We start from the raw sequence: 25,576 nt of genomic DNA, 5'->3' as shown, positions 1-25,576 counted from the left end.
ACGGGTCCCCCACTGCCTGTCTCTTACTAACCGTGTGGCGTTGGTCAGTTAATCCAGTGAGTCTCAGTGAACTGGAAAATAAATAATACCTGCCTTCCTACAGTCGTTGAGAGGATTCATGGAGGTGGCACTTCTAAGTCTCAGCCTGGCATGCGATACACCCTGGACCAGTGACAGTTGCTGCTGCCATGTTCCTTACTGTCTACACGTGTTGCTCTGTCTGCTGCTGACTTGAAGTTCTCCTTTGTGTTCACCTCAAGTTCTTTGTCACCTTCCGCTCCTCCTTGCCTTTTCTGGGGCCCTCCCCCATTCTGTGCCCATAAACCTTTCCAGGTGAGTAGGGAGCTAATCACACTGCTTGTGCATGTAGCTGTTGATGTGGTTTGGCCTGTGTTCCTTCTCTTCTTTTTTTGTCTTGTTAGGCTTTTTTACCTGAGGGAAGTTGGTTGGTCATTAAAGTGGCATCCCGGGGCGATAAGGAGCTTCCTTCTGCCCCCATCTGTTTACAGATGGTGTATACACACACACACACACACACGTGTGTTACATACATGTGTGTTTATATTACATATACATATTACAGGTGTAATATAGCATACACCAACATAGAAATGGTGTCATATACATATACATATATGTATATTTATTACATACACGTGTGTATTACATATATATGTATGTTTATTGCACGCATGTGTGTGTATATTACATACACATATTACAGGCGTAATATATCATATACCAACATATAGATGGTATCATATACATAGACACGTGTGTATATTACATACATAGTGTATATATTACATATGCATGTCACAGGTATAATACATGCCAACATATAGATGGTATAACATACATAAACATAGATGTATATGTGTTACATACACTTGTATTTTACATATACGTATAACAGATGTGATATGTGTAAACATACAGATGATAAAATGTACACACACGTGTATGTATTATATATACCTATTACAGGTGTGATAAATCAGACACCACAAACAACGTGTATGTCTTTCTCAACCTGTATAAAGAACTGGATAGGAATTATGGCTGATGGTAGGAAAAGGCTACATATTCCATAGTAAGAATTCTCAAATGCTCTCATGAAACGCAGCCAGTTAGGAAAGTGTTTTTTCATTTTATTTCTAACTTTACATATGATAAAATCTAGTCTCTCGGGTATACAGCTCTGTGGGCTTCGACAAATGCATAATCCTGTTAACCGTACCCACAGTCAAAATACAGAACGTTTCTACCTCCCAGTCCCCCCCACCCCCGCCCAGATCCCCTGGCGCTGCTTGTTTTTAGCCAAATCCTCTCTGGAACCGTTAGCCTCGTGCGACCCCTGATCTGTTTTCCATCCGTATAGCTTTGCCTTTTCCAGACTGTCACGTGGATAGAATCAGTCATCGTGTCTCATCAGACCTTCTGCATCTGGATTCTTTCACTCAGTACAGTGCGTTTGAGCTCCATCCAAGTTGTTGCCTGTATCAATGGTTGCCTCATTTGTATTGTTGAGTAGCTTTCTGGTCTGTGGGTGCACTGTGGGGTGGCTGTCCATTTATTTGAGGGGACAGTTGGGTTGTTTCTGGTTTTTGATGATTGTGGATCCACCTGCTATAAACACTGTGCACGGGTTTCTGCGTGAACATAGCTTTTCATCTCACTCCAGTGGGATTGCTGGGTCCTGTGGTAAATGTACACATAGCTTTACAGGAAATTCTCTAAACTGACTTGTTTTCTAAGCTTCCTAAACCATTTTGCAGTTGCACCAGTGTCTGAGCTGGGCGTTTCCTCCACATTCTCGTCCGTACTCTTTGAGTGTCATCAGCTTTCTTGACCTTTTTGGCCATTTCAACAGGGGTGCACTGGTACCTTGTCATAAATTTGCATTTCTCCATTTTCCACTGATGTTGGGCATCTTTTCATGGCGTATTTGGCCTCCATATACCTTCTTTGATGAAATGGTGCTCAAATCTCTTTCCTGTTTTTTTTTATTGGATCGTTTCTTATCGTTGAGTTTTAAAACAGAAAAACTCTTCAAAATACAAAATATATTCCATATGTATTAAACAGTAATTCTGTCTAGTGTAGCTGGAGTAGGCTCAGGAACCTGTACTCCCTCTGATGAAACTAAAACAGGCATCTAAGGGCCAGAATTTTGGGATGTGCAGCCCTGTTTCATAGAAAAATTAGCTCGAGTAGGTGAGTTTTTAATAAAAATTTGTTTTAATCCATGAGTATTTAATAATGTAATAAGTCTAATGATACATCTAATGAGCAGGGGGGATGTACTGTCCCCCCAGTGCCTCCAACACCACCACCAATTTGTCACATGAAATCCATTCCTTCCGCTCAGGAAAGAAAGGCAGTTCATACAAAAGGACGTATGTAAAACCTAACGTAAAGTAAATAAAAATTGATTTTGCGATTTAGCCCCCATTTGGGGTCGTCTATGCTGACTCTCCACTTTGTTAATTCATATAATCAAGAAGCAACTCTACTTGCAATCGGCTGTGTACATACTGATGTCTAAATGTGCTCAAATATGTGTACAATGCCTGAGGTTGACTAGAGGCTGACCTACCCAAAATCGATCCTGATTTTGATGTCATCTGTGTAAAACCACAAACAGGCTTCCCTTAGATGGGCAACTTGTATCTTCCTTATATAAATCCGTGGAGTGCTTGATGTGATTAATCATTACTTCGGGGCTCTCACACCACAGATTCCAGAACTTGAGACTTGCAAATATTTAATGTTATTGTTTGGAAACCTCAGTTCAGAAAGTGGTAATATGTCACACAGCGTAGTCTACATCGCTTGTGCCAGTAACATATCCTTTCGGGAGGGAAGTTGAAAGTGAAGAGTAGTATTCAGGAGGAAACTATGGCTAAAGCTTGAAAACTTTTATAGGGTTGTGTGGAGCAGACTCTGGGCCAGTATAGTCACCTGATGTGGCTCCTTGTAGGGACCAGTTTGGTCATTTACTAACATAAGAATTCTTAGGAGACAGTTATTCTGAGTGTAGCTCAGTACCTCACTTTCACACATGAACAAAAATAGCCCCAGTGGCCCTCGCCAATCTCACTTGTTGGGGGGATTCTCCCTATTAAAGAGGCACAGAGTTCATTTCTGCAGCACCGGCATATCTCAAGGAACTTCTGCGTTCATGCCATAATCAGGTGCCATCACATCTCTCTGACCCGGCAGTTTAAGGGGCATGAGCATCATGGAAACTTCTTTCACTTGGTTCCTCTTGGTCTCTGTGTCTACTTAATAATCGTTCAGGCTGCCCTTTTCTCAACACATAGCTCTCATTGCCTGCCTGCTGTGTGTATGGCTGGGCTAGAAGATGTGGGAGCCACACCAGAAACAGACATGGTGTGAGAGGTCAGACATGGTGTGGAGACGAGGTCTACTCACCTTGAACAAGGACATGAGCATGAAAGGCAACATCATCCAGCCCATGTGGATGAGTAATGCAGGCATTCAAGCACTCCAGGGCAGAGGTCTCCAGAGCAGGCCCTTCAGGGAGTGTGTTTGGGCAGGGGTGCGTACTGGCAGTCCACTGGGGTATGGAAAGAAGGTTTTAGAACTTCCATTTATATTAACTTTTTTAAAAAAATGTTTATTCTTAGAGAGCAAGCAGGGGAAGGGCAGAGAGAAAGGGAGACACAGAATCTGAAGCAGGTTCCAGGTCCAAGCCATCAGAAAAGAGCTTGACACGGGGCTCGAACCCACAAACCGCGAGATCGTGACCTGAGCCAAAGTCAGACGCTTAACCAACTGAGCCACCGAGGCACCCTAACAAAGCTTAATTTTTTTTTTTTATTTTTAAAAGTTAATATAACCCAAGAATAAATAAACATGAAAAATATTTTTAAAAATTAAGCTTTGTTGACATTTAGCATACAGACTGGAATGGGTACCCATGCGGTGTGCACGGGAGAAATGAGTCACGTGCCTGAGTTGGATTAGGTAGGTCATCCCCAGGGAGAGTGTGAGGGGAAACACCACTACCCAGGCATCTGGCAGCCCCACCCACCCTCACAGCCCGGCTTCTGCACTTCTTGCCTCTTGCGAGGCTATGCTGAGTTCCCTGTACCCAGATCAGAGGATGTAGGATGGTCTGATTTTAACTAACGCAACACTCCTGGCCCCCATAACGGACAAAGGACTTAAAAAGATTCCACAAGGGACTGCGGGTTGAAAGCAAGAAGAAGAGCATAAGCATAAGTCAACAGTAAGAAAAAGGCAGTCCGGCCTCTCTTGCTCCTGGTGTGAGTTTTTATTAACCACATCATAGGGTAATTGGGCTGCAATCGGCCAAAAAAAAATTAGATGTCGTCAAATTGGACCCTTGAAATAAATTAGCTGCCCTTAACATTGATGACTATGCCCTAAGAGCCATGTGTGTCTCTAGATATTAAAGCTAGTGCCTACATATAATTCATAAGCAAATATATGGGCATGTGTTGGGAAGATGTGCTCTCGTATGTCTACCTGAGAAGGGGATGCCTTCAAAAAAGTTTAATAGTTGGGGTGCCTGGGCGGCTCAGTCAGTTAAGCCTCTGACTTTGGCTCAGGTCATGATAACGTGGCCAGTGAGTTCAAGTGCCGCATCAGGCTTTGTGCTGACAGCTCGGAGCCTGGAGCCTGATTTGGATTCTGTGTCTCCCTCTCTCTCTGCCCCTCCCCAGCTCACGCTCTGTTTTGTCTGTCTCTCAAAAATGAATAAACGTTGAAAAAAAAAAAAAAACCTTTTTTTAATAAAAAAGAAAAGCTTAATAACTACTTCTTTGAGGGAAATGAAAGGGGAAATTGACTCTGATAGATACGGTAATCGGGGAAGAGATCTACATGTATAGGTGTGTATATATATATATATCTATCTATCTATATAGATATTCTATCTATCCCTCTTCTCCTCATGCTGTCTCTCTCAAAATAAGTAACTTAAATATATATATGTATAGGCATATATAAATATATCTCAAATATATATATGTATAGGTGTGTGTATATATATATATATATATATATGTATAGGTGTGTATATATACACACCTATACATATATATATATTTGAGATATATTTATATATGCCTATACATATATATATTTAAGTTACTTATTTTGAGAGAGACAGCATGAGGAGAAGAGGGATAGATAGAAAGAGAGAGAGAGAGAGAGAGAGAGAGAGAGAGAGAGAGAATCCCAAGCGGGCTCCACACGGGCTGCTGCAGAGCCAGAGGCAGGGCTCGAACCCACGAACCATGAGATCATGACCCAAGCTGAAACTGAGAGACGCTTAACCGACTGAGCCACCCAGGCACCACTGGGAAGATACTTCTTAAAACCCTTAAGGTAGAATAAGATTTTTTAGAAAAGAGGCACTAAGAGTAACCCCCCCACCCCAACCCCAGGCCTAGAGAAGAGTATAAAGTCAAACAAAACAGCTTGGAGTTGTCTGAGCAGGTACAGGGAGCAAACGTCAAATACAGTTGTGAAGCTTATGACGGTGATTTTGATCATGTGTATCAGAGCAGCTTCTGCTCTTCGGTTCCCCCTAAGGGTGCAGGGGAGGAGGGTGAGGGAGACTTCTCCTCTTAGATCAGCTGTTGGATCCTTGGGATGGGCTCACCTCTCTGCTGACCTGAGTGCTGCAGGAGTATTTGGTTTCCCTGTCTGCATGGTGTCATCATATGTGCTTCCCGCTTCCCAAAGTCCCTCCCCTCCAGTGCTTAGCAGTAGCTAAGTGGTGGGAAGGGAGTTGGGGGATCTGTCCCTATATCTGTATCTGCTGCTCCCTAACGCACTTTAAAGCAAGTGGTGGCCATCCCTTCTGGCCGAGTAGCCTTGGATGGCCTTGGTCATCCTTAGCATAGAGCTGGAAAGAGTGATCTCTGTCTCCAGTCCTAACTCTACCATCAAATACCCTTGTCATTTTGAGCCAGACTGTCAACTTTTCTGATGCTCAGGTTCTGTATAAAATGCAGACACAACATCTAACCCTCTCCTAGAGCTCTCGTGTTGTGAAATAAGTGAAGGCACAGAACGCCCTTTGCACAGGGCCGGGTCCGCAGGAAGAGCTCGGTGATATTAGCCCTTGGTGCCATTTTTATGCTTCTAACTTGTTGCGGTCTGAACTTGTCTAATACTGCTCTTCACCATGATCAAATTTCACCGACAGCGAACAGCTCTTGAAAAAGTCGACGTGCTGTGAAAACAGTACAGGGTCAGGTATCTGCAACAGACAGCCTGTTGTAAGTCCATTCTTATTTATGAAACTTGAACTTGAATTTCAATTTATGACCCTGAAATTTTGGTTTTTCCTCTCTGGCCAAGAAGGTCATTCCAAACGAAAAGCATATGGTAGGTCGCTTGCTTTTCTTAACTTTTCTGCAAAGACGCTAGCCTTTCTCCAGTCTTAGTCGGTGCATCAAAACAGGTGGCGGAAGGCTATTAATTGCCGCTCTATCTGGGCTGACAAAGGTGCCTTCTGACGCAACAACTGAATGAATATTCAACTTCTCTTCATCTGTGACCTCCTCGCCCTGGCCCTCAGAGCTGAAAATAACCTGATCGTTTTTAATCAGTTTATTAAACATTAGGCAGCTTGCTGATTGACTTTTAATCACATTCTGCAGATTTCTAGGCATTTATGTGACGTTTATTATGAAAATTGCACATTTGTATTCTGGGGATTTTTTTTAATAAAGAAAATAATACTAAGAAATAATCAAGGCAGATTTTATGCATTAAGAACGTGCTAGAAGTATTGCAGGTGCGTGTTAAGCCAAGGGCACATGAATTCCCTCCAACTGTTTTAAATTGGATTTTTTGCAATAGTCCAACTGGAGGCACAGGAGGCTTTGCTCTCTGTAGAAGGTCGTAAAGTTGCATCCAGTTTTGGATTGATTCCTCTCCGCAACCCCCCCTCCTGCCCACCTGCCGTCCTCACAGGTAGTATTCTCTCATCTCTGAAAAGCAGAGATTAATGGTAGTCAACCTAGGGCTATTACAAACCTCACTTTTGGACCAGTACTGGGGTCGCTGTGTATGACCATTAAAAAAATGATTAACAGAAAATCTTGGGATATTGGCCAGTCGCTGTTTTTCTGTTCATATGAGAGAGGGTGTAGCCAGGAAGCAGAAGAAATACTAAGAAAAAACTCTGTATGGGACATTTTTGAATTTGAACATTTTGCAAGCCCCCCCCCCCCTTTCTCAAATATGGAACAAGTCAAGAATTTTCAGAAAACATGACCCTAGCCTCAGTTACCTACAACCTTTGGAAGGTCCCTCCGTCGTAATGGTATCTTTAGGAGTGATGACCGTGGTCCCCCCCACCACCCCCATCCCGCCCTGCGCTCTGTGAATCCAAGAAGGGGAAACAGAGGCACCTGCAGGGCTCCAGAGAGTGCACGCGCCGCCACGCCTCAACAGCCTTCTGAGCACGGGCACCTTCTCCCTCCTCTTACCTACTTGCTGTTTCTTCTCGCCCAGGTTGAATATGTGATCAAGTGTGACATGTCAGCCCTGCAGAAGATTCTCTATCGCCATATGCAAGCCAAAGGGATCCTCCTCACAGATGGTTCCGAGAAAGATAAGAAGGTACATCACAGAAAATAGTGCAACTCAGGGTGTCATTATGCGTCTTCTCACGGCCGTGACATCACATACTCCCGGGACGCGTCCCTGCCAATGCTGATTTGTTAAAGCACACTTTGGGGCCTTTTCTCTAGCTCTTGTTGCAGCCGTAGGAAATCTCTTAACCTCTTCAATCGCAAATTGCACTGGGGCATGGAGAACAGAGTGTGTTCCTCTCACTAAAATAGTTTTCAGCTCTGCTCATGTCACTTCTGCAGGGACTATATTCTGCCTAAGCGTGGGGTGGCATCTTAGAAGGTTTTAAAATCCGGTGCCGCTCCCCGGGCATCTGGTCTGTCTTCTCTCTCCAGGCTTCTGGGGAATAGACAGGTCGCAAAGCCATCGTCTCGACAGAATTCCCTCCCGTAGGACAAGTTAGTCCCAAGGGAGATGTTTTATGTCACTCGGGAACAGCTGTGTAACAGGAGCTTTGGACCCCAAGACGCATAGGTTACTTAGAAGACCCTATGGCCCTTTCTATAAAAGCTTACTTTTTAAAACAGGGAGTATCTGATCGATTAATCATTTGTTCTGTCTTTATTCCCCTCGTCCTTAGGGGAAAGGAGGTGCCAAGACACTTATGAACACTATTATGCAGTTGAGGAAAATCTGCAACCACCCATATATGTTCCAGCACATCGAGGTGAGTCCCTCTTCTGCTCTGTGTTGAGTTTGATCCCGATCGTACTGTCCTGTGAAAACGACTCTTACAAAAAGGCAGGTAGGAAAGAAGGAAGGCAGGAAGGAAGGAAAGAAGGAAGGAACGACAGAGGGAAGAAAGAGGGTTAAAATATGCATGGCGGTTGCAGACGTATGTTCTGATAGCTCGACAAGCAGAATTAACAAACACGGATTTTCTGGTTACGGATTCTCATTGGCACCAAGCACTTGAGCAGCTGGAATTTTATAACCAAGGGTTTAAAGTAGTGAGAAAATATTGTAAGCTCTGGCTCATTATGTGGGTTTGGGTAAGTGCTGTGAATTGCCTTGTTATGGTAGGAGCTGCGAAACTGAAGGTAATGATGAATACAGCCAGCTTCCTCAGAAGGATGCTGTGAAAAAAATATTAAAATAACGTATTTATACCTGTTGAAGAGGAAGACGTTCTCGAAACGTTCTTTGTAAAAGACGCTGACTTTGGTCTGTTGCTTCGATCTGCTTTTTTTTTTTTTTTTTTTTTTTCCCCTTTCTGGCTCCTATCACGACAGTGTAAATCCCGGCTTTTATCCTGACGCTCTGGTCTCACTGAGCTATTTTTAGGGGCGAGGACATTTCCCTCCCTGTTCACTGCGTGCAAATAAGTTTCCTAAATTGACAGAACTTCACCCCAGTGGGAACAATTGACCTGAGCAGGAAGGAAAAGGAGACAAACTATAGTCTCCCATTTTTCAGCGTTGCTGCTGATGTGTATGGCCCTTGTGGCAGTTACACACCAGGGCAGTGCCTGCTGTCCACGGCACGTGAGCAGGTGCTCCAGGGAACAAGCCACCGCAGGCCTCCAGTGCCTGCCCCCGTTCGTTAAAAAAGGAAATAAGTCGAAGATTCTGGGAAATGAGAAATTTCATAATTACAGTATAAAAGTCGAGTTGCCATACTCCTGACTTTCAAATCGTCTTGACTTTGACGGTTCGTTTTTCTTCTCCCTTCTTTTTGGTCACCACGCTTGTCAGATAAGAGTATTTATCGCACATTCTGTGCCTGTCCTAGAAACCTGTCCCAGGCATCCTGATAACTGCTGTCACCACTGTGCATGGGGCAGAGTAGCTATAGGCTAACAAGTTCTGGATCCCAGTAAAATGGCAGCTGCAGCAATACTAAAAAAAAAAAACAAAAAAACAAACACCCAAAAAACAAAAAGAAGAAGGAAAAAGATCCCACTGTCAAGGCACAGCTATTTAGACACAGAGTGAAGGAGCATCTGGTGGGTGCACCATGGGGCGTGAGGCCACGTCCCGGGCTACTTTGTTGAGTGACCTGGTGAAAATCTCTCAGCATCTGCAAACTTCAGTGTGCTTGACCTGTCATCTCATGGTGACAGATTGATTATAGGACTGGCAGAGGCTAAACCTCAAAGAAAAAATAAGATCGGAAGCATCTTGTAAATTGACAATATATATTAAACAGACCAAAGGTAGCAACGAATTCGTGTTGGATTTACATTGGTTTGTGACTGGGGGGGCGTGGGGAGCCAATAAAATGTCTTCATGATGAAAATGACTTGGGGTCATGTCAGGCTAACCCATCACCCACCCATTTTGCCCGCAAAACAATTTTAAGATATTTATTCGTATGCATAGAGGGGTTTGAGGGCTTACAAGTTACGAAAATTAAGTGTGAACCTAATTTCATTTTGGTTCTCATGCAAAAATTAGCCTTTGAAACATGGGAGGTCGTGTCAGGAAGGGGGATGACGTCTTCCTCCCTCAAGCTTTTCCGTCCGGAGAACCTGAGGGAGAAGATCATCAAAGGAGCTAAGTTTAAGTAACATGCCCTCCAATACGTGCATATTTACATTTTTTAAAAAATTTTATTTATTTATTTATCTTGAGAGAGAGAGAGACAGACAGAGCACGAGCAGGGGAGGGGCAGAGAGAGAGGGAGAGAGAGGATCCCAAGCAGGCTCTGCACTGTCAGCCCCGAGCCCAATGCGGGGCTCGATCCCACGAACCTCGAGATCATGACCTGAGCCGAGATCAAGAGTCAGAAGTTCAACCAGCTGAGCCATTCAGGCGCCCCTTTACATTGTAAATAGCACTCAGTAGAGAGACAGAGTCTGATTTACATTTTTGTTTTTAATCACAAAAACTTTCAGAAGCATCTTCCTAGAAAGGAGACTCACGGTTTTGGCAAACATAGCACCCATACAGCCCAGAGTCGGTGCACGCATTTTGCCTTTGTCTTTGTATTGTTTGCCCCACAACCTTTGTTCTTACAAAATCATACCGGAAGTCCAGCCTCTCTTGTGGGCCCACTGTTTCCCCAGAGCACCTGCAAGCCGGGGAAATGACAAACGGCACTTTTTTTTAAATGTTTAGTTTTGGAGGGGGGGTGTGCAGCAAGAGAGGGGGACAGAGAGTCCGAAGCGGGCCCTGCGCTGACAGCAGAGAGCCTGATGGCGGAGCTTGAACCCACGAACCTCGAGATCATGACCCAAGCTGAAGTCGGACGCTTAAGCAACTGAGCCACCCAGGTGCCCCGAAAACAGCATTTTTAAAATGCTGCTGATTCCTCAACTTGCCACCATGCACCGACACGCACCATCTCTGTGGTTTTTATGTCTCTTGGAGATAGGGACAGAACCCAAAAATCTAGCCGGGAGTGGCTGCGTGTGGAGTGGGCAGGCCCACGTGGTTCCTGGAGTCAGAGCGGGACCTTTGGCCGTTGTCCATCGGTGTTGATCTTGCCAGCGGGGTAGCATCCTGAGGGGCTGAGCCCACCACAGGCGATGAGGGTATTCGAGAGGAGAGCCCAAAGGGGAAGATCTGATCCCCTTGGAGGAGAAGCTCCGTGGGTCGGAGAAGGAAAGGAAGCAGAGAAGGGTGACAGCTGGTGGCTAATGTGAAGGTGTGATATGCTTCCTTTCCCCACAGATGGTCTCCCTCTCCATAAAGCAGGAATGGAAACATCACATGGAGAACAGTCATTTATTTCTTCTGCAGGATCAGCGAGGAGGGAATTATGTGATTAAGCATTTCAAAATTCAATGTAACATTCCACCATTCTTTAAATCTAAAATTCTTTGTTTTGAAAATGGAAGCCAGGCGCCTGAGGGAACAGTGTCCATTTAGGGCCTTATCTGTAACAGAGGGAAGAAAAGCACAGTATGGGAGGATTTTAGGATGTCAGTAAACTCAGATTTATGATACAGTGCACCTGTTAAATATCTTTGCAGTACACATATGTGTACGTCTGATCCTGATTTGCTTATGTTAGGCTTTTCCTCTAGTCTAGACCTAACTCCTTCGGGATAGATACTCAGTTCTTTCTGGGTCCCCCGTACCTGCCTGGCTCAAACCTGGGTCAGTGGACACTTAATCACTGTTTGATAAGTAAACTAATTCTGTCATCTCAGTATGAGATTCTGGAGCTTCGCAGAAACTCCCAGGACGCGTTCGTGGCAGAACAAAACTCCGAATTCAAAGATACGGGGTTTCTGGTTCATCGTCTAACAAGTATTTTCTTATTTATTATTTTGTTTAACTATACTCTAGAAATACATAGAACGACCTCACTACAAGAGTCATTATTAAGTTAATGATTTACATGTCTGGGTTTTGTTTTTGTTTTTTTTTTTTTTTAATCATTGTTTTCCTCCTCTCTCTTTTAAAGGAATCCTTTGCTGAACACCTGGGCTATTCAAATGGGGTCATCAATGGGTAAATCTTAAAATTTATTTTTCTTCCAAAAAGTAGTTAGTCATACCTAAACTTTTCCCTCCGTAGTGTTTCCTCTCACACACGTACGTACTGTTTTCCTCCTCAGTCCTCTCTCACCTCAGCAGAGGTCAGATAACATCAGCATTCTCTTTTATTTTATTGGCATAAATTACTCCATGCCTTAAGCATGTGGCTATTCAAAGCATGTAGATCTCATTTAATAGACTTAATGGTATGCTCATGTCCTAAAAATTGTTGTGGAAGCTTCAAACATTGTGACTTATAACCGGTGGTGTAGCTTGAGCCGAAAAGAGAACTTATCATATTAAATTTAAAGTTGACACTTAACATGGACGTGCGTGAGAGGAAATGTCTCGTCTGCTATAAATATGGATGACGTTACAGTAGTTTGTCAAAGTATGGCCCGTATGAGAAACGTTTGTTTGGGGTTTTTTGTTTTTGGTTTTTTGGGTTTTTTTCCTAGCAGCAGACATTGAAGAGAGCCATGCCTTACAACAACAAAAAAGAACCTCGCAGTAACAGATAGTCTCTGTTTTGCCCCGGGGAACATTGATCATGAGGATGTAGGGGCCATTCTGGGATCCCAAAGGCAGATGGTGTCCCTGGGCTAAGCACCAGAGATTGGGACCCATCCAGAACCAGTGCCTCTAGGCTCTCCCACTCCTGTTTGCTTCCCTTTCCCCTGGCTGTGGTCACTCCTGCCACCATCACGGGACTGGCCAGGTTGCTTACTAAAAACATGGCCGCAGGAGATGTCGGGGCGGGAAGGTGGATGTTGGGAAGACGTACACTTGAAAATGTGTCTGTTAGAGACAACACGCACTGTGTCACAGGATCAGCTGCCAGACGATACGCTTCAGTGTAGACTGCAGGTGCACTGACCGGTGTTCCCAGCCACGTCAGCCCTACGATTACGTTTTAATAATTTAACACATGCCTGTTGACAAAAGACAAGTAGTTTATTACGGTGGAGGAAAGGCCCTGGTTTAGGTCATTAACACCCTGACAGAGGTAAATCTACTGTCCTATTTTTGATATGAACTTCTGTGCAAGCCAGGCCTCTTGTCCCCTTCCCAGTCTATCCTTCCACAGTGTGCATGGTGATCTTGTAGAAGGGTGTGGCAGATCTCGCCAGTCTCCTGTTTAAAACCCGTCAGGGGCTTCCCGTTGCACTGAAAGCTAACACACCCAGTGTGGTTAAAAGAACCCTGTGGCATCTGTCCCCACTCCTTCCTGCTGCCTCTTGGCCCTCATCTCCAGAATTCTCCTGACGCTTGTGTTCCGTTCCTCAGACTCACCAGCCTCCTTTACTCCAACAGGACCTTTGCACATACGCTTCCCTCTTTCTGGAATCTCTTCCTCTCCATTCCCAAGCCGCCATTCTTCACCTGGCTCCCTTTTTGCTCATTATCTGAGGTTTTAGCTAAACCACTCTCTCTTCAGCAAGGTCACCTCTGACCCTCTGCATCAGAGGCTGGCAATTTTTTTTTTTTTTCTGTAAAGGGCCAGATGTCAAATATTTTTACCTTTGTGGGTCAAAAAGTCTCTATCTCAACTTTGCCCATAGTGGCATGAAAGCAGCTGTAGACAAAATAGAAATGAGTGAGCCTGGCTGCATTCCAACAAAACTCTATTTACAAAAACAGGCAGCAGGCCAGGGCCAAAATTGGCCAAACTCTGCTCTAATTTAAAGACGTCACGTGTTGCTATGCATTGTCTCATAGCAACTTGCTGTTTTTCTTTTCAGTACTTATCACAATGTGCAATTAGCCATTTTGAAGGCAGGGTTTCTATTTTCTCATCCCCGTACACATGCCGAGCGTTGTGCCTGGCTGGTAGTAGGTGCTCAATAAATATTTGGATGAATCTTACGTGCCCTGAATTAATAATTATGTGCTTGCTCAGTAGCAGTGTAAGGAAATACAACATATTCGTGTACACGTGTGTATAACAGAGAGGGAAAGAGGGAGGGAGAATTGAGACAGACACACACACACACACACACACACACACACACACAGAGTGAAAGAATCAGAACATGAAACGATTTCCATTTCTTTCCAGAATCTGCCATTATACCTGGCATCTATAATGTACTCTTTATGGGTTTTGTATAGAAACATTTTCTTTTTCCATTTACATACCCCCATCACCCTGGAGTGGATAGTCATTCATTCATTCATTCATTCATTCATTCCACAGTTATTTTATTGAATGTTCACTACGCACAAGGCAGTGCCTGAAAACGAGAGCGATACTGGATCCTTCAAGAAGACAGCAGTAATACTGTCTTCTTGTTTTGCCTTTTTGGGTTCAGGGCTGAACTGTATCGGGCCTCAGGAAAGTTTGAGCTTCTTGATCGTATTCTGCCCAAACTGCGAGCTACTAATCACCGCGTGCTGCTTTTCTGCCAGATGACCTCGCTCATGACCATCATGGAGGATTACTTTGCTTTTCGGAACTTCCTCTACCTTCGCCTTGACGGTGAGTGCCCGAGGGGTGAGGCTCGGAAGCCACGCCCTGGAGAGCGCAGGGGTGACGGGCACTTAGATCCAGTTCCCCCCCAACAGGAGGAGTGAAGTTGTTGAAGAATTAACTAGCGGGGTGAGGTGCGGCTTTTCCAGAGACAGTTTTTATTTCCTCCGGCTTTCAAAAAATAGGCTGAAATCATTTGCACAGCTGTTTATCCCCCAGACAAGCCAATAATGCGAGTGGACTTGGAGGCATTTTATAAGTACCACCATTAAACTAAACGAAGCTAAATTAAAATTTAAAATCCGTCTCTGCCTTTAGGATTGAGTGTTATCTACACACTTGTACGAATGTTCTGATAAACCTTTAACTTCTTCTGTTGAGGCTTTTTTTTTTTTTTAAGTTTACTTACTTTTTTTTGGAGGGGGGAGGGGCAGAGAGCGAGGGAGAGAGAGAATCCCAAGCAGGCTCCACGCTGTCAGTGCAGAGCCTGACACAGGGCTCAATCTCATGACGGTGAGATCGTGACCTGAGCCGAAAGCAAGAGTCAGTAGCTTAACTGACTTAGGCACCCAGGCTAAGCCACCTGTTGAGGATTTTTTTTAACGAGATTAAGGGCTATGTCTCCTTTCTTCAGTAACACTCTAATTGTTCATTTAAGGTGATACTGAATTATCATTCAAGCTTCTTTTTTAAAAAAGTAAAAGCTTCTTTCTTTTTCTAAGTAGAACATATCTACATGCTACCTGAAGACATACGGCCCCGTTGTGTCCTAGATTTTGCAGACTATGTGCAAAATATTTGCCTGATTTACCTGGTGGGCAAAGTTCTAAGAAATTAGTAAGAAAATACGAATGGGAGGAAATATGAATTTGGAGACATTTCCTAAATTACTGTTAGGATTTTGCTATCAGCCCTAAACTTTTAAAGATGAAAGATACTAAAATTCCTCATAGGGTGGTGTGGGATAATACTTTTGAAGAGTGGTTTGTAGGAACAGGAGCTAATTTACAGACAGGATGGTATGGAATCCTGGATATAGAGTAGTACAGTATTTCTAATACCAGTTTTTAGCTAGTGCAATCTTCAAGTTATTGTTAAATAGGAAGTTTAAAAGTTTATGTTCCATTAAAAAGTTTTGTCCCCCCGCCTTTTTTTTTTTTAATGTTTTTATTTATTTTTGACATAGAGAGAGAGAGACAGAGAGCAAGCAGGGGAGGGGCAGAGAGAGAGGGAGACACAGAATCTGAAGCAGGCTCCAGGCTCTGAGCTGTCAGCCCAGAGCCTGACATGGGGCTCGAACTCACGAACTGTGAGATCATGACCTGGGCGGAAGTCAGACGCTTAGCCAGCTGACCCACGCAGGTGACCCCAGACCTGATTTTTCAGGGTGTTTTTACCTCTCCCTTCCCAAGTCACCGCAGACCTCCAGGCCGATGCATGGCTAAGTAAGTGTTCCTCTTGAACACAGTTCGTGATACAGTTCTGTCATCCACGGTCTCTCTTTTGGCACGTCTCCTGCACTGTGTCTCCTCCTTTGACCTGATTCTTCTTCCCTCTCTGTGAGGGGCAAGGTCAGCACTCATTTGAAGGATAAGCGTGCCTTCCGTGCCTTCCTTGCTGCTCGGGTGAGGGGCAGCCCAGCCCTGGTGTCCCACCCAGCTGCCATTTGCTACTTTGTGGCTTTTTGTTTAGAGCCTCCGCTGTGTGGCCTTGGAATGCTCTCCTCTGTGAAACTGGCAAGAAGTGCTTTTTCCTTGAAACAAATCTCTCTCCCATGTTCTTGCCAGCTTGAGGGAGTGCCTTTCCTCTGTTGCTGTTGGTTGCTGACCTTATCGCTATTAATAATAGTCCTAAAAGGTAAGGTTTACATAATGCCTACTTCATGTGGGATACCAGGCAAAGCACTTCGCGTGCGTTATTAATTTAATTTTCTCAGGCAAGCAAGCTGTTTTCATTCCCTTTTACCGAGGTGTGACTACGATTCCCATTTCACAGATGGGAAAACAGAGGTTTACGGAAAGGAGCCGAGGGCAAAAGCAGGTTCTGTCTTAGATCTGACTGATTCCAAATTAGTTCAGAATCAGGTTTAGCAGACCCAGTGAGGTGCACCCCATCTCTTCAAATGCAGGCTGCTTTCCTGGCAACAGCCTTTTACGAGTGGTTTGGAACTCACTCAGAAATTTTAAGGTGATTAATCGGAACGAGATGCAAGCTGAATGGAGCCACTCACTGTTCCTGCGACCAACGCCCTTACCGTGAGGTCGGAGGAGACAAGTAAACAGTCTCCGTAAAATGTTGCAGATGGAATTGAGAAGGATTGTACAGGCTCCCACCCACAAGAAACAGCCGCCATTTGTTTCTGGAGTTGGAGAGAATCGATGGGCAAACAATCAATATACCCACTTCCAAGTACATCCACCCTCCCACCACCCGCCCCTTAGCCCGTTTGTTAAAATGACTTCAGATTTTCACTGCTGCATCTGATGTCTCAGATTTTTGACCTGGGGCGGGGGGGGGGTGCGGAGGGGGAATCATTCGATGACAGCTAAACAGATTTTTTTCCTGCAAAGATGATGGCTACATGAACAGATTTGGCTACTACTCCGTTATAGTCGTTGTTTTCACTGGAAATGATTTTTCAGTGAGAGCAAGTGGTGAAGTTACATCCCAGAAGACAAAATTCTCCCAAAGCACATGAAACGCAGTTAAAATTAGGAATCATGAAAGCCTGGCAGCCTAATCCTCCTGGCTTGTTCTGCAACTTGCAACACAACTGCCCTTGCTATTAATTTATGATCTGGGTTGTGTTCTGTGTCAAAAGTCCAAAAGAACATGGGGCTGACACTCATCCCGAGCACGTCAAATCCTGTGCCACCTGCGAGGAGCGCTTACGTGCCTGCGGATAAACCCTGACGGAGTAGTCTGAACCTCCCAGAGCAAATACCCCAAAGATTGTTGAGGACCAGCCAAGATCTTGACTTGGAGAACCTTTGACTAATGGGAATGGTAATCCAGCAAATTCTGAACCTTGTCATTAGAAATGTCCTAGCTTTGCACGAAAAGTGATTTAATCAGAGTTTTGTCTGGCTTGAAAAATTTGTCAGGTTCCCTACGATTTTATACAGTTTGAATCCACATCATATATATATATATATATATATATATATATATATAGTCATTCTCTTTGCTTGAGGTATCTGGGGTAGGGTCCAAAAACTCCTTTGACCAAATAGTTTTGGTATTTCTTTTGTTTTTCAGTGCTTTATTTTGTATTTAGGGTTATTTCATCCCAAGTAATTATCTCCACTAATTAGTTTTATTCGTATCTTAACACATGTGGTCATTAGCTGATTATTTTTCAGTGGATTTAAAACTGAACTTCTGAGACTCCTGGGTGGCTCAGTCTGTTAGGCATTTGACTTCAGCTCAGGTCATGATCTCTTAGTTCATGAGTTCGAGCCCCCCGTCAGGCTCTGTGCTGTCAGAAGACAGACTTCATTGTCTCTAGACGTTCTTTCTTTCCTTACTTTAGAACTCTTTTTTTTTTTTTTTGGTTTCTGTAGCTTTCCGTTTGGTTCAAGGCATAGGGTAAATGTATGAACCATGACTCCCTGTATTTTTTTTTTAATTACTGCAACTGGAAAGATGATACAGTGAAAAGGTTTCGTGATAGCACAGAACACATCTTCCGTTAGCATCCTGAACAAATAGGTCACTATGATCTCAGAAAGCCAGTTCTGAAAAGAAAAGAAGAGCCCCACGTATTTGAAACCTCACTCAGCAAAGCACATTTAGTGCACCTCCCCCAAAATTCAGACTCTTACCATTTCTTGTTGCAGGATTTGACCAGGTGGCTAAACTTGAAATCTAATTTAGGAAGCAAAATGAGCTCCAAAGAACATTGCTTCATTTAATGAAGAGAACCCCCAAAGCCCCTGGTTTCTGATCCCCATTTGCTATATGTGGGGAATTGGCATTTTTCCCCCTCCTCAGGAGGGTACTTACTATTTTTATTAATATGAATAATAGATCCCCTCCATGTTTGGGAATCTGACCCTCATAGTAATTAGATTTCATTAGCTGTCACCACTTAACTGTTTTAATCCTCTGAACTAAATTGCTGGTGTATTTTCAACCTTAAAAAAAGAACACCATGTAGAAATAATATTTGTATAGCAGACGTTTAGGGGCTATCGTGTAACATGTATATATAGTTTTCCCGTATTTCCCAACAGCCTAAGGCCTTTTTCAAAACTCTGCAGTTGTTCTTTCTCGGTTAAATACATTACAAATGCCCAGTATGTGATTGAGTGGCTGGTTTGGGAGCAGGTATGGGTGACTTCCTGCTCTAAAAGTGAGCACCACCCCCTGGGGTTTGGTGTCCTGAGCTTATTCAAAGTCTTTGGAGTCTTTTCGGGTACCTTGGGGCCCCCCATCGGTGGGTGAGTCGCTTGATGGTCTGTTAGGTTTTAGGTTACCACCCTTTGAACTCAACAAGCAGAATGTCCACACAAGAAACAGACGGAGAGCTTGTGTGTGTGTGTGTGTGTGTGTGTGTGTGTGTGTGTGTATGTAGGTATATGTTTATATATATGGGATTACTGTGGCTTCAAGTCTTGCTAACCAGGATAAAAATATTCCATTCACATTTCAGGTTTTAAGCAGCCAGATCATGCTCAGTAGCAATCGAAATGGTAAAATGCAGTGGAAATCAATTTCCCTTTTGTTTCCACCCTCTTGGCATAAACATCTACTTGGTCTGATACCCATCGGCAAAATTGCTTTAAACCGTTATGATAATCTTTGTAGGCACATGCAGGCGTGTGTGTGTGTATGTATGTATGTAGGTGTATTTTATAATATTATTTGGTGTGTTTGAGGCACCTGGGTGGCTTAGTAGGTTAAGCAGCCGACTCTTGGTTCAGCTCAGATCATGATCTCACGGCTTGTGAGTTTGAGCTCTGCCTGAGGCTCTGTGCCAACAGTGTGGAGCCTGCTTGGGATTCCCTCTCTCCCTCTCTCTCCCTCTCTCTCTCTCTGCCCCTCCCCCCACTCATTCTCTCCCTCTCTAAATGAATGAATGAATGAATGAATGAATGAATGAATAAATAAACAAATAAATAAAATTATTTGTTGTTTTAAAGCACAGAAATAAATCCAGCAAATATTTCATAAAGGTTTAGGTTAACATGAGAATGTTGTACAATCTGCAAAGGTACAGTCATAAGTACTTATTTAAACCGAGCATTTTGAAACAGTGGGTAGTAGACAGTATTCCTTCCTTGATTTGAGAAATGTCTCTCTCTCTCTCACTCTCTCTCTTTTTTTTTAATTGCAAAATGTTCAAACTTCCTCTCCCAAAAAGCACAAAAACCTCAGGGGATTACCTCACCAATGCCAGAGGAGTCTATTTCTCAAGGAGGCCAGCCTTTCTGTCTCGAACCGTGCCATTTTCAGACAGGAGTTAATTGGCAAATTTACTTTTCTTGTACCTACAGGCACCACCAAGTCTGAGGACCGCGCCGCTCTGCTGAAGAAATTCAACGAACCCGGGTCCCAGTATTTCATCTTCTTGCTGAGCACCAGAGCTGGCGGCCTGGGCTTGAACCTTCAGGCAGCTGATACCGTGGTCATCTTTGACAGTGACTGGAATCCTCACCAGGTCTGTAATGCCTCTGACTTGGGTGCCCAGGCCTTCCTTCTGGAACCAGAGGAACTCAAAGACTATCAGTGTCTGCATTCACACTTGTGCAGAAGAACAAATTTCTAAATGAGTGGGCTGTTTCCCCTTTGGGGAAATGGTGACCTCGTGATGGCTCTTTTCTCATGTCCCTCCAGAGCGTAGACAGTGAGATGTCTCACACCCACCTTTGATGTGCCTTTGAAAAGCTCCATTTTGGGGTACAGAAACTCAGGCTCTGCTTAGCTTTAACCCCCCTTCTGAGGTTGACGTCAGGCAAAGGATATTTAGTCGTACGTAGGACAAATCACAAATGTTCCAAAATAAAAACAACAACAGTTAATATTTCTTGGACCCTCCCTGACTCTGTGCCAGCCTGTTGATGTGCATTGCTTCATTCTTTATTCACAATCCTGTGAGGTTGTAATTATTATTACTATATGCATCTTCCCAGTCAAGGAAAATGAGTCGCCGGAAGCTTTAAGTAAGTTCCCTGAGGTTAGTATATGATGGTTTGTCTTTTAGTCCGTAGGTTTTGTTTAAAATCGCCATCAAAGAATATTCTGTGGAGCATCTACTATTAGGTTCTTTGAGCCTAGGTGAATGTAGCGTTATCCGTGAGGATGGGCCCCTTGTGGCACCCTTGTGGGTTCCTATGTTACTCAGGGAGATAGTGCGCTTGCCTGTAAGGTATCGGGTGGAGTGCTATTCATCAGGATGTGACTCATGTTGGGGCGCACGTGAATTCAAGGTAGTAAAAAGGGAAGCGGCCCTTGTGTATGAATATGAACCATACACCAGGTCAGCCTGGGCTCCTCACTGCGCCTTGCTTTCCTCAGCTACAAATACGCAGAGTACGACCCTGTCACCGGGTCACGGCGGGGAGACTGGGATGAAAAAGCTGACAGCAGTCATTCTGGGCAGGAAGTGGCGTTCAGGGGGTGCACAGAATTATGAGAGAGCTTTCAAAAAACTTGCATGCCTGCCTACCATCCCCTGCACCCCACCCCCAGTTTGGTAGAGGCTTCCCAGAACCACCTCCCCCCACCATACATTTGAAAGCTCCCCAGAGATTCTGACATCCTTTCTCTCCTGGCCAAGGAGCACTGATTTCAGGAATAAAGCAGTGGTTCCAAGCCTTGAGGTGACCACTAGCTGGGACCCCTGCGAGGCTCGCCAGTCATTTATTCTAGCTGAATATCTTAAAGGAAGCTTCTCTGGAAATGTTCTCACCTTGGAGAGGGCTCGGGAGCCACCAGCACAGAATATATTAGTTCCAAGTCTTTAGGAAATATTTTTATATGTTTTCTATATTTTTATATCCCACGAGACCTGCAGTTTGTCCCTTTTTACCATTGTGAATTCGGTGTCTGCTTGACATTTCGTGACAGGCTGCCCGCGTGCAGGCACTGAGCTCGGCTGGGCGTCTAGGGGAGGAGTATGTGATGTCTGTCTTCTCGGTGCCCAGCGTGGTTTAGATCACCCTGCAGCCGCTGCCTGTGTCTTTACTGAGAAAAAAATAACCTGTCTATAGGTGAATGGAGAGTTCATTAGATTTTATCTTGGCGGGGGAAGCACATCTATGGCATCTCAGCTGACCACCTTCACTGGCACGGTACAAATGCTAAGAGTCAAAGGAATTCAAGGTCTCTAGAAATGCAATTACCAGAGACTGGATGCTGGGACATCCATGCCTTTCCCTTTCTCTGTCTCCCTCTACCCCTCTATCTCTTTGTCTTGTCTTTATGTCTGCCTCTCTCTCATTCTCTCTCTCTCTCTCTGTCTCTCTCTCTCTGTCTCTCTCTCTCTCTCTCTCTCTCACACACACACACACACACACACACACACACACACACAGACATACTTTTACAACCAGCAACCAAAGGTGTAACTCCAGAATCAAGTAAATTGCATGAGCAATTCATTCACTTTTCACTGTATTTGAGCTAATATCTCGAATTTCCTCTGGTCTGATTTGCCCCAGGTTCCTGGCACTGGGACATATATTTCTCCAAATATTTTTATCTGCCACAGGTAGGTTCACCGTCACCTGATTTGGACAACTGGGCTGACCAGAGTTTTCATGGCTGTCACTTAAACATGGCCATTACTTTGGGCAAACTTTTTTTTTTCCTTTCACTTTCAGAAATCAGTTATCTTACAATGATAGAGTAAGTACTGATTTTTCATTTAAAAAGTAAGACAGCTAACTTTCATTAAGCCACGACTCCACTGGATACGATGAGGCAATTTGCATACCTAATTTCTTACCTAATCCTCAAAATATTTCACATGTTAGGTAACCAGTCAGTATTAAGTCACCCATGTCTGTCTGGGTGTGAATCCTGGCTTTGGGCTCTTTCTACCCTATACCCCTGCATAAATACTGCATGGTCCCCAAAATGAAAGTTGTGGAGCTCTTTTTACCTTGTTGGTTCCAGTGTGCTTTGAAAAACAAAAGTGTCTATAATAATCCTAAATCAGTTGAATCAAAATTAAGTCCTATTGATGAAATCGCAGGTCCATTTGCGAAGTTGAAGATAGAGGCCAAGAAGTTGCTACTTGGAGGCCCTTGCTAGAAGTAAGGACAGCACATACGCATGTGGAATTAGCAATAAAATCCCTCGGAATTACCAAGACTCTCATTTCCAAACTGCGAATCAGAAACATGGGTTGATGCCTTTACTATTAGCCCATGGAGTTTGAACTGCTTTGTTACCACAGAATGGCCACCCACAAAGTTACCTTGGAGGTCCTTTTCCCAGGCTATGTTCTTATGTGCAGATAGAATCACACCTAATTAGTGTGGCTGAGTGTCAGGCGACTCCGATCTCAAGAGGTACTGAAGAATCCGTTCAATGACGAAAGCATGTTTTTCTTTGTCATAGCATCCCCTGCCCCCCGCTCCCCACTTTAGCTTAGAGACTCAGAGGCTAAACATTCTATAAACTACTTCAGCCTGGGGGCGTCTAGGTGGCTCAGTTGGTTAAGCATCTGATATTGGCTCAGGTCATGATCTCACGGTTCCTGAGTTCGAGCCCCGCATCAGGCTCTGTGCTGACAGCTTGGAACCTGGAACCTGCTTTGGATTCTGTGTCTCCCTCTCTCTCTGCCCCTCCCCACCTCACACTCTGTCTCTCTTTCTCTCTCTGTATCTCTCTCTCTCTCTCAAATATAAGTAAACATTAAAAAACATTAAAAATTTTTTTTAAACCTTCAGCTTAGAAATATTAATTTTGGCTACTTGCCAAATAGATCGTTTTATTTTTTTTAAATAATTTTTCTAACCTTTAAAAAAATATTTATTTTATTTATTTTTGAGAGGAAACGTGTGAGTGGGGGAAGGGGCAGAGAGAGAAGGGGCCAGAAGATCCTAAGTGGGCTCTTTGCTGACAGCACAGTTGCTCAGTGCTTGCTCTTGGCCCAGACAGTCTAGAACATTTACTAGTAATACTTATTGTTGGGCCCGTTCAGGAAACATTCCACTGACCCCTGTTCTAGGAATAATCCAGAGGTGGATAACATACACCTCGCTGTTTTGAAATCTGCTTCACCATTCTCGTGAGCGTTTGTCGAGAGACATGGTTGAACTAAGAGCTTGAAAATGAAGTTTAGGGTTCCGACCCCCTCTCCCCCTACCAGCTTTGGATGGTACGTCTCCAACTCACCTTCTCCTGTTTTGGGAACGTAATCTGATTTGGTTGGATCCCAGCTGTGTTTGTGTTTCAGCTGTCTGATATTTATATTACTCGGGTATCTTCTGAGGAAACATATTGGCCTCACAAGTCATTTAATTGTAGAGGTCCCTGCAGCAAAGACGGGTCTCCTGGACAGACTTTGGCCTGTTGCCGTCTCGTGCCATGTGCATGGCCAGGAAACTCATCGGGCCAAGTGGCTGGGCTTCCTGCTGTAGAGCATCAGCTCTGTGCAAAACAGGGCGTCTGGGATGCCGGATACAGGGGACAGACTTTTGCCCCCAAAACGTGTACGGGTCTAATGGGGGGTGCATGGAAACCACTAATTAGCATTGGCCCAGAGACCATCACCTAGATCAAAGTGACAGACCAAGATGTTTTTGTGGTGTAGCATTGAAATCAGGTAACTCGGCCTCCTAGGTTTAGTAGGGGTTTTATTTAAAGAATTCATTACAACTGTTTTCTTCTTATAAGAGTAATACAGGTTTAAAGCAGAAAAAAAAAATTGTTCAACCACTTGAAAGTAAAATGAGGGAAATTTAATAATGACTTTATTCTTCGTTACTTGGAAGTGTAAATTCCTGCCTTTTACTTGGTTTACGTAAATATGCACATATGAGATCCACATGTACATAGTCATATGTAACGTGTCGTTTTTACTTGTTACTGCTTTGTGTCATTAAATCTCCTATAATTAATTTGTATGGTACTTTGCATATAGTATATGGTACATACATACAAAGATTAATTTTTTTTAACCAATCTGTTATTGTTGGATGTTGATTTAATTCTGCTTTAAAAACAAAAACAAAAAACAGGGGTGCCTGAGTGGCTCAGTCGGTTAAGCATCCGACTTTGGCTCAGGTCATAACCTCACAGCTCATGAGTTCAAGCCCCACATCAGGCTCTGTGCTGACAGCTCAGAGCCTGGAGCCTGCTTCAGATTCTGTCTCTGTCTCTGCCCTCCCCTGCTTACAGGCTCGCTCTCTCTCTCTCTCAAATATAAATCAACATAAAAAAAAATTTAAAAACCATTGTAAATAATATATAATGCCGAGAGGTACACCCATATTTGTAAATCTTTGTGCATATCCTATCCACGATTATTCCTGTAGGATAAATTACCAGAAGCAAAATTTCAGGAGTCAGAGATCATACCCAGTTTTAACACTTTGGTACTTGGTTCCGGATTTCTTTCCCCCAAAACTGTGACCAATTTAGCATTCCACAAGCTATAATTTGGGGAATTCTTTTCATTGCCCAAACTAAAGATGGAGTCTTTGGTGGAATTAGATGCATGGAGATCTGCCCCCTGACAAGTCCCTATTTAGACCAGCGTCTAGTGTTTCTTGAGATTTAAGGTTAGTTGTAGGTAATATCAAAGTCATAAATCTGACATCAAATTTAATGGGGTCTTCGTTTGTTTTGTGTTTTAGTTCAGGACAAAATCTGATGGTGAACCTAGAGACGGGTGCAAACACCTTGATGCCTGGATTTCAAAACCTGATATGTATTTCGGTTGGCTTGGCCGATCGGAGCCCAGCTTCCCTCAACTAGGGATGAACTCAGGTTTTCCAGAGAAGGTGGCTTGCATACATTAAAAATGAAAGCAAAATCTTTTCACTAGCGTGGGTGGGTTAAGTAACCCTCTACGCGCCCCT

At 43.8% G+C, this 25,576-nt stretch overlaps 1 protein-coding gene across 5 annotated transcripts in view; it reads left to right on the top strand.

Moving 5' to 3' along the window:
• Positions 1 to 25,576, top strand: part of SMARCA2 (SWI/SNF related, matrix associated, actin dependent regulator of chromatin, subfamily a, member 2) — a 178,891-nt gene that overhangs the window by 75,413 nt on the left and 77,902 nt on the right. For all 5 annotated transcript variants that reach the window (XM_030293896.1, XM_030293899.2, XM_030293898.1 and 2 more), the window contains 5 exons: positions 7,525 to 7,632; positions 8,225 to 8,311; positions 11,998 to 12,044; positions 14,383 to 14,549; positions 20,039 to 20,202. In XM_030293896.1, the coding sequence (XP_030149756.1) occupies positions 7,525 to 7,632; positions 8,225 to 8,311; positions 11,998 to 12,044; positions 14,383 to 14,549; positions 20,039 to 20,202 (573 nt within the window). The remainder of the gene's footprint in view (positions 1 to 7,524; positions 7,633 to 8,224; positions 8,312 to 11,997; positions 12,045 to 14,382; positions 14,550 to 20,038; positions 20,203 to 25,576) is intronic.

The sequence above is a fragment of the Lynx canadensis genome, chromosome D4 (assembly GCF_007474595.2).
Source record: "Lynx canadensis isolate LIC74 chromosome D4, mLynCan4.pri.v2, whole genome shotgun sequence".
Lineage (NCBI taxonomy): Eukaryota > Metazoa > Chordata > Mammalia > Carnivora > Felidae > Lynx > Lynx canadensis.
This window is presented reverse-complemented; position numbering and strand designations above follow the sequence as displayed.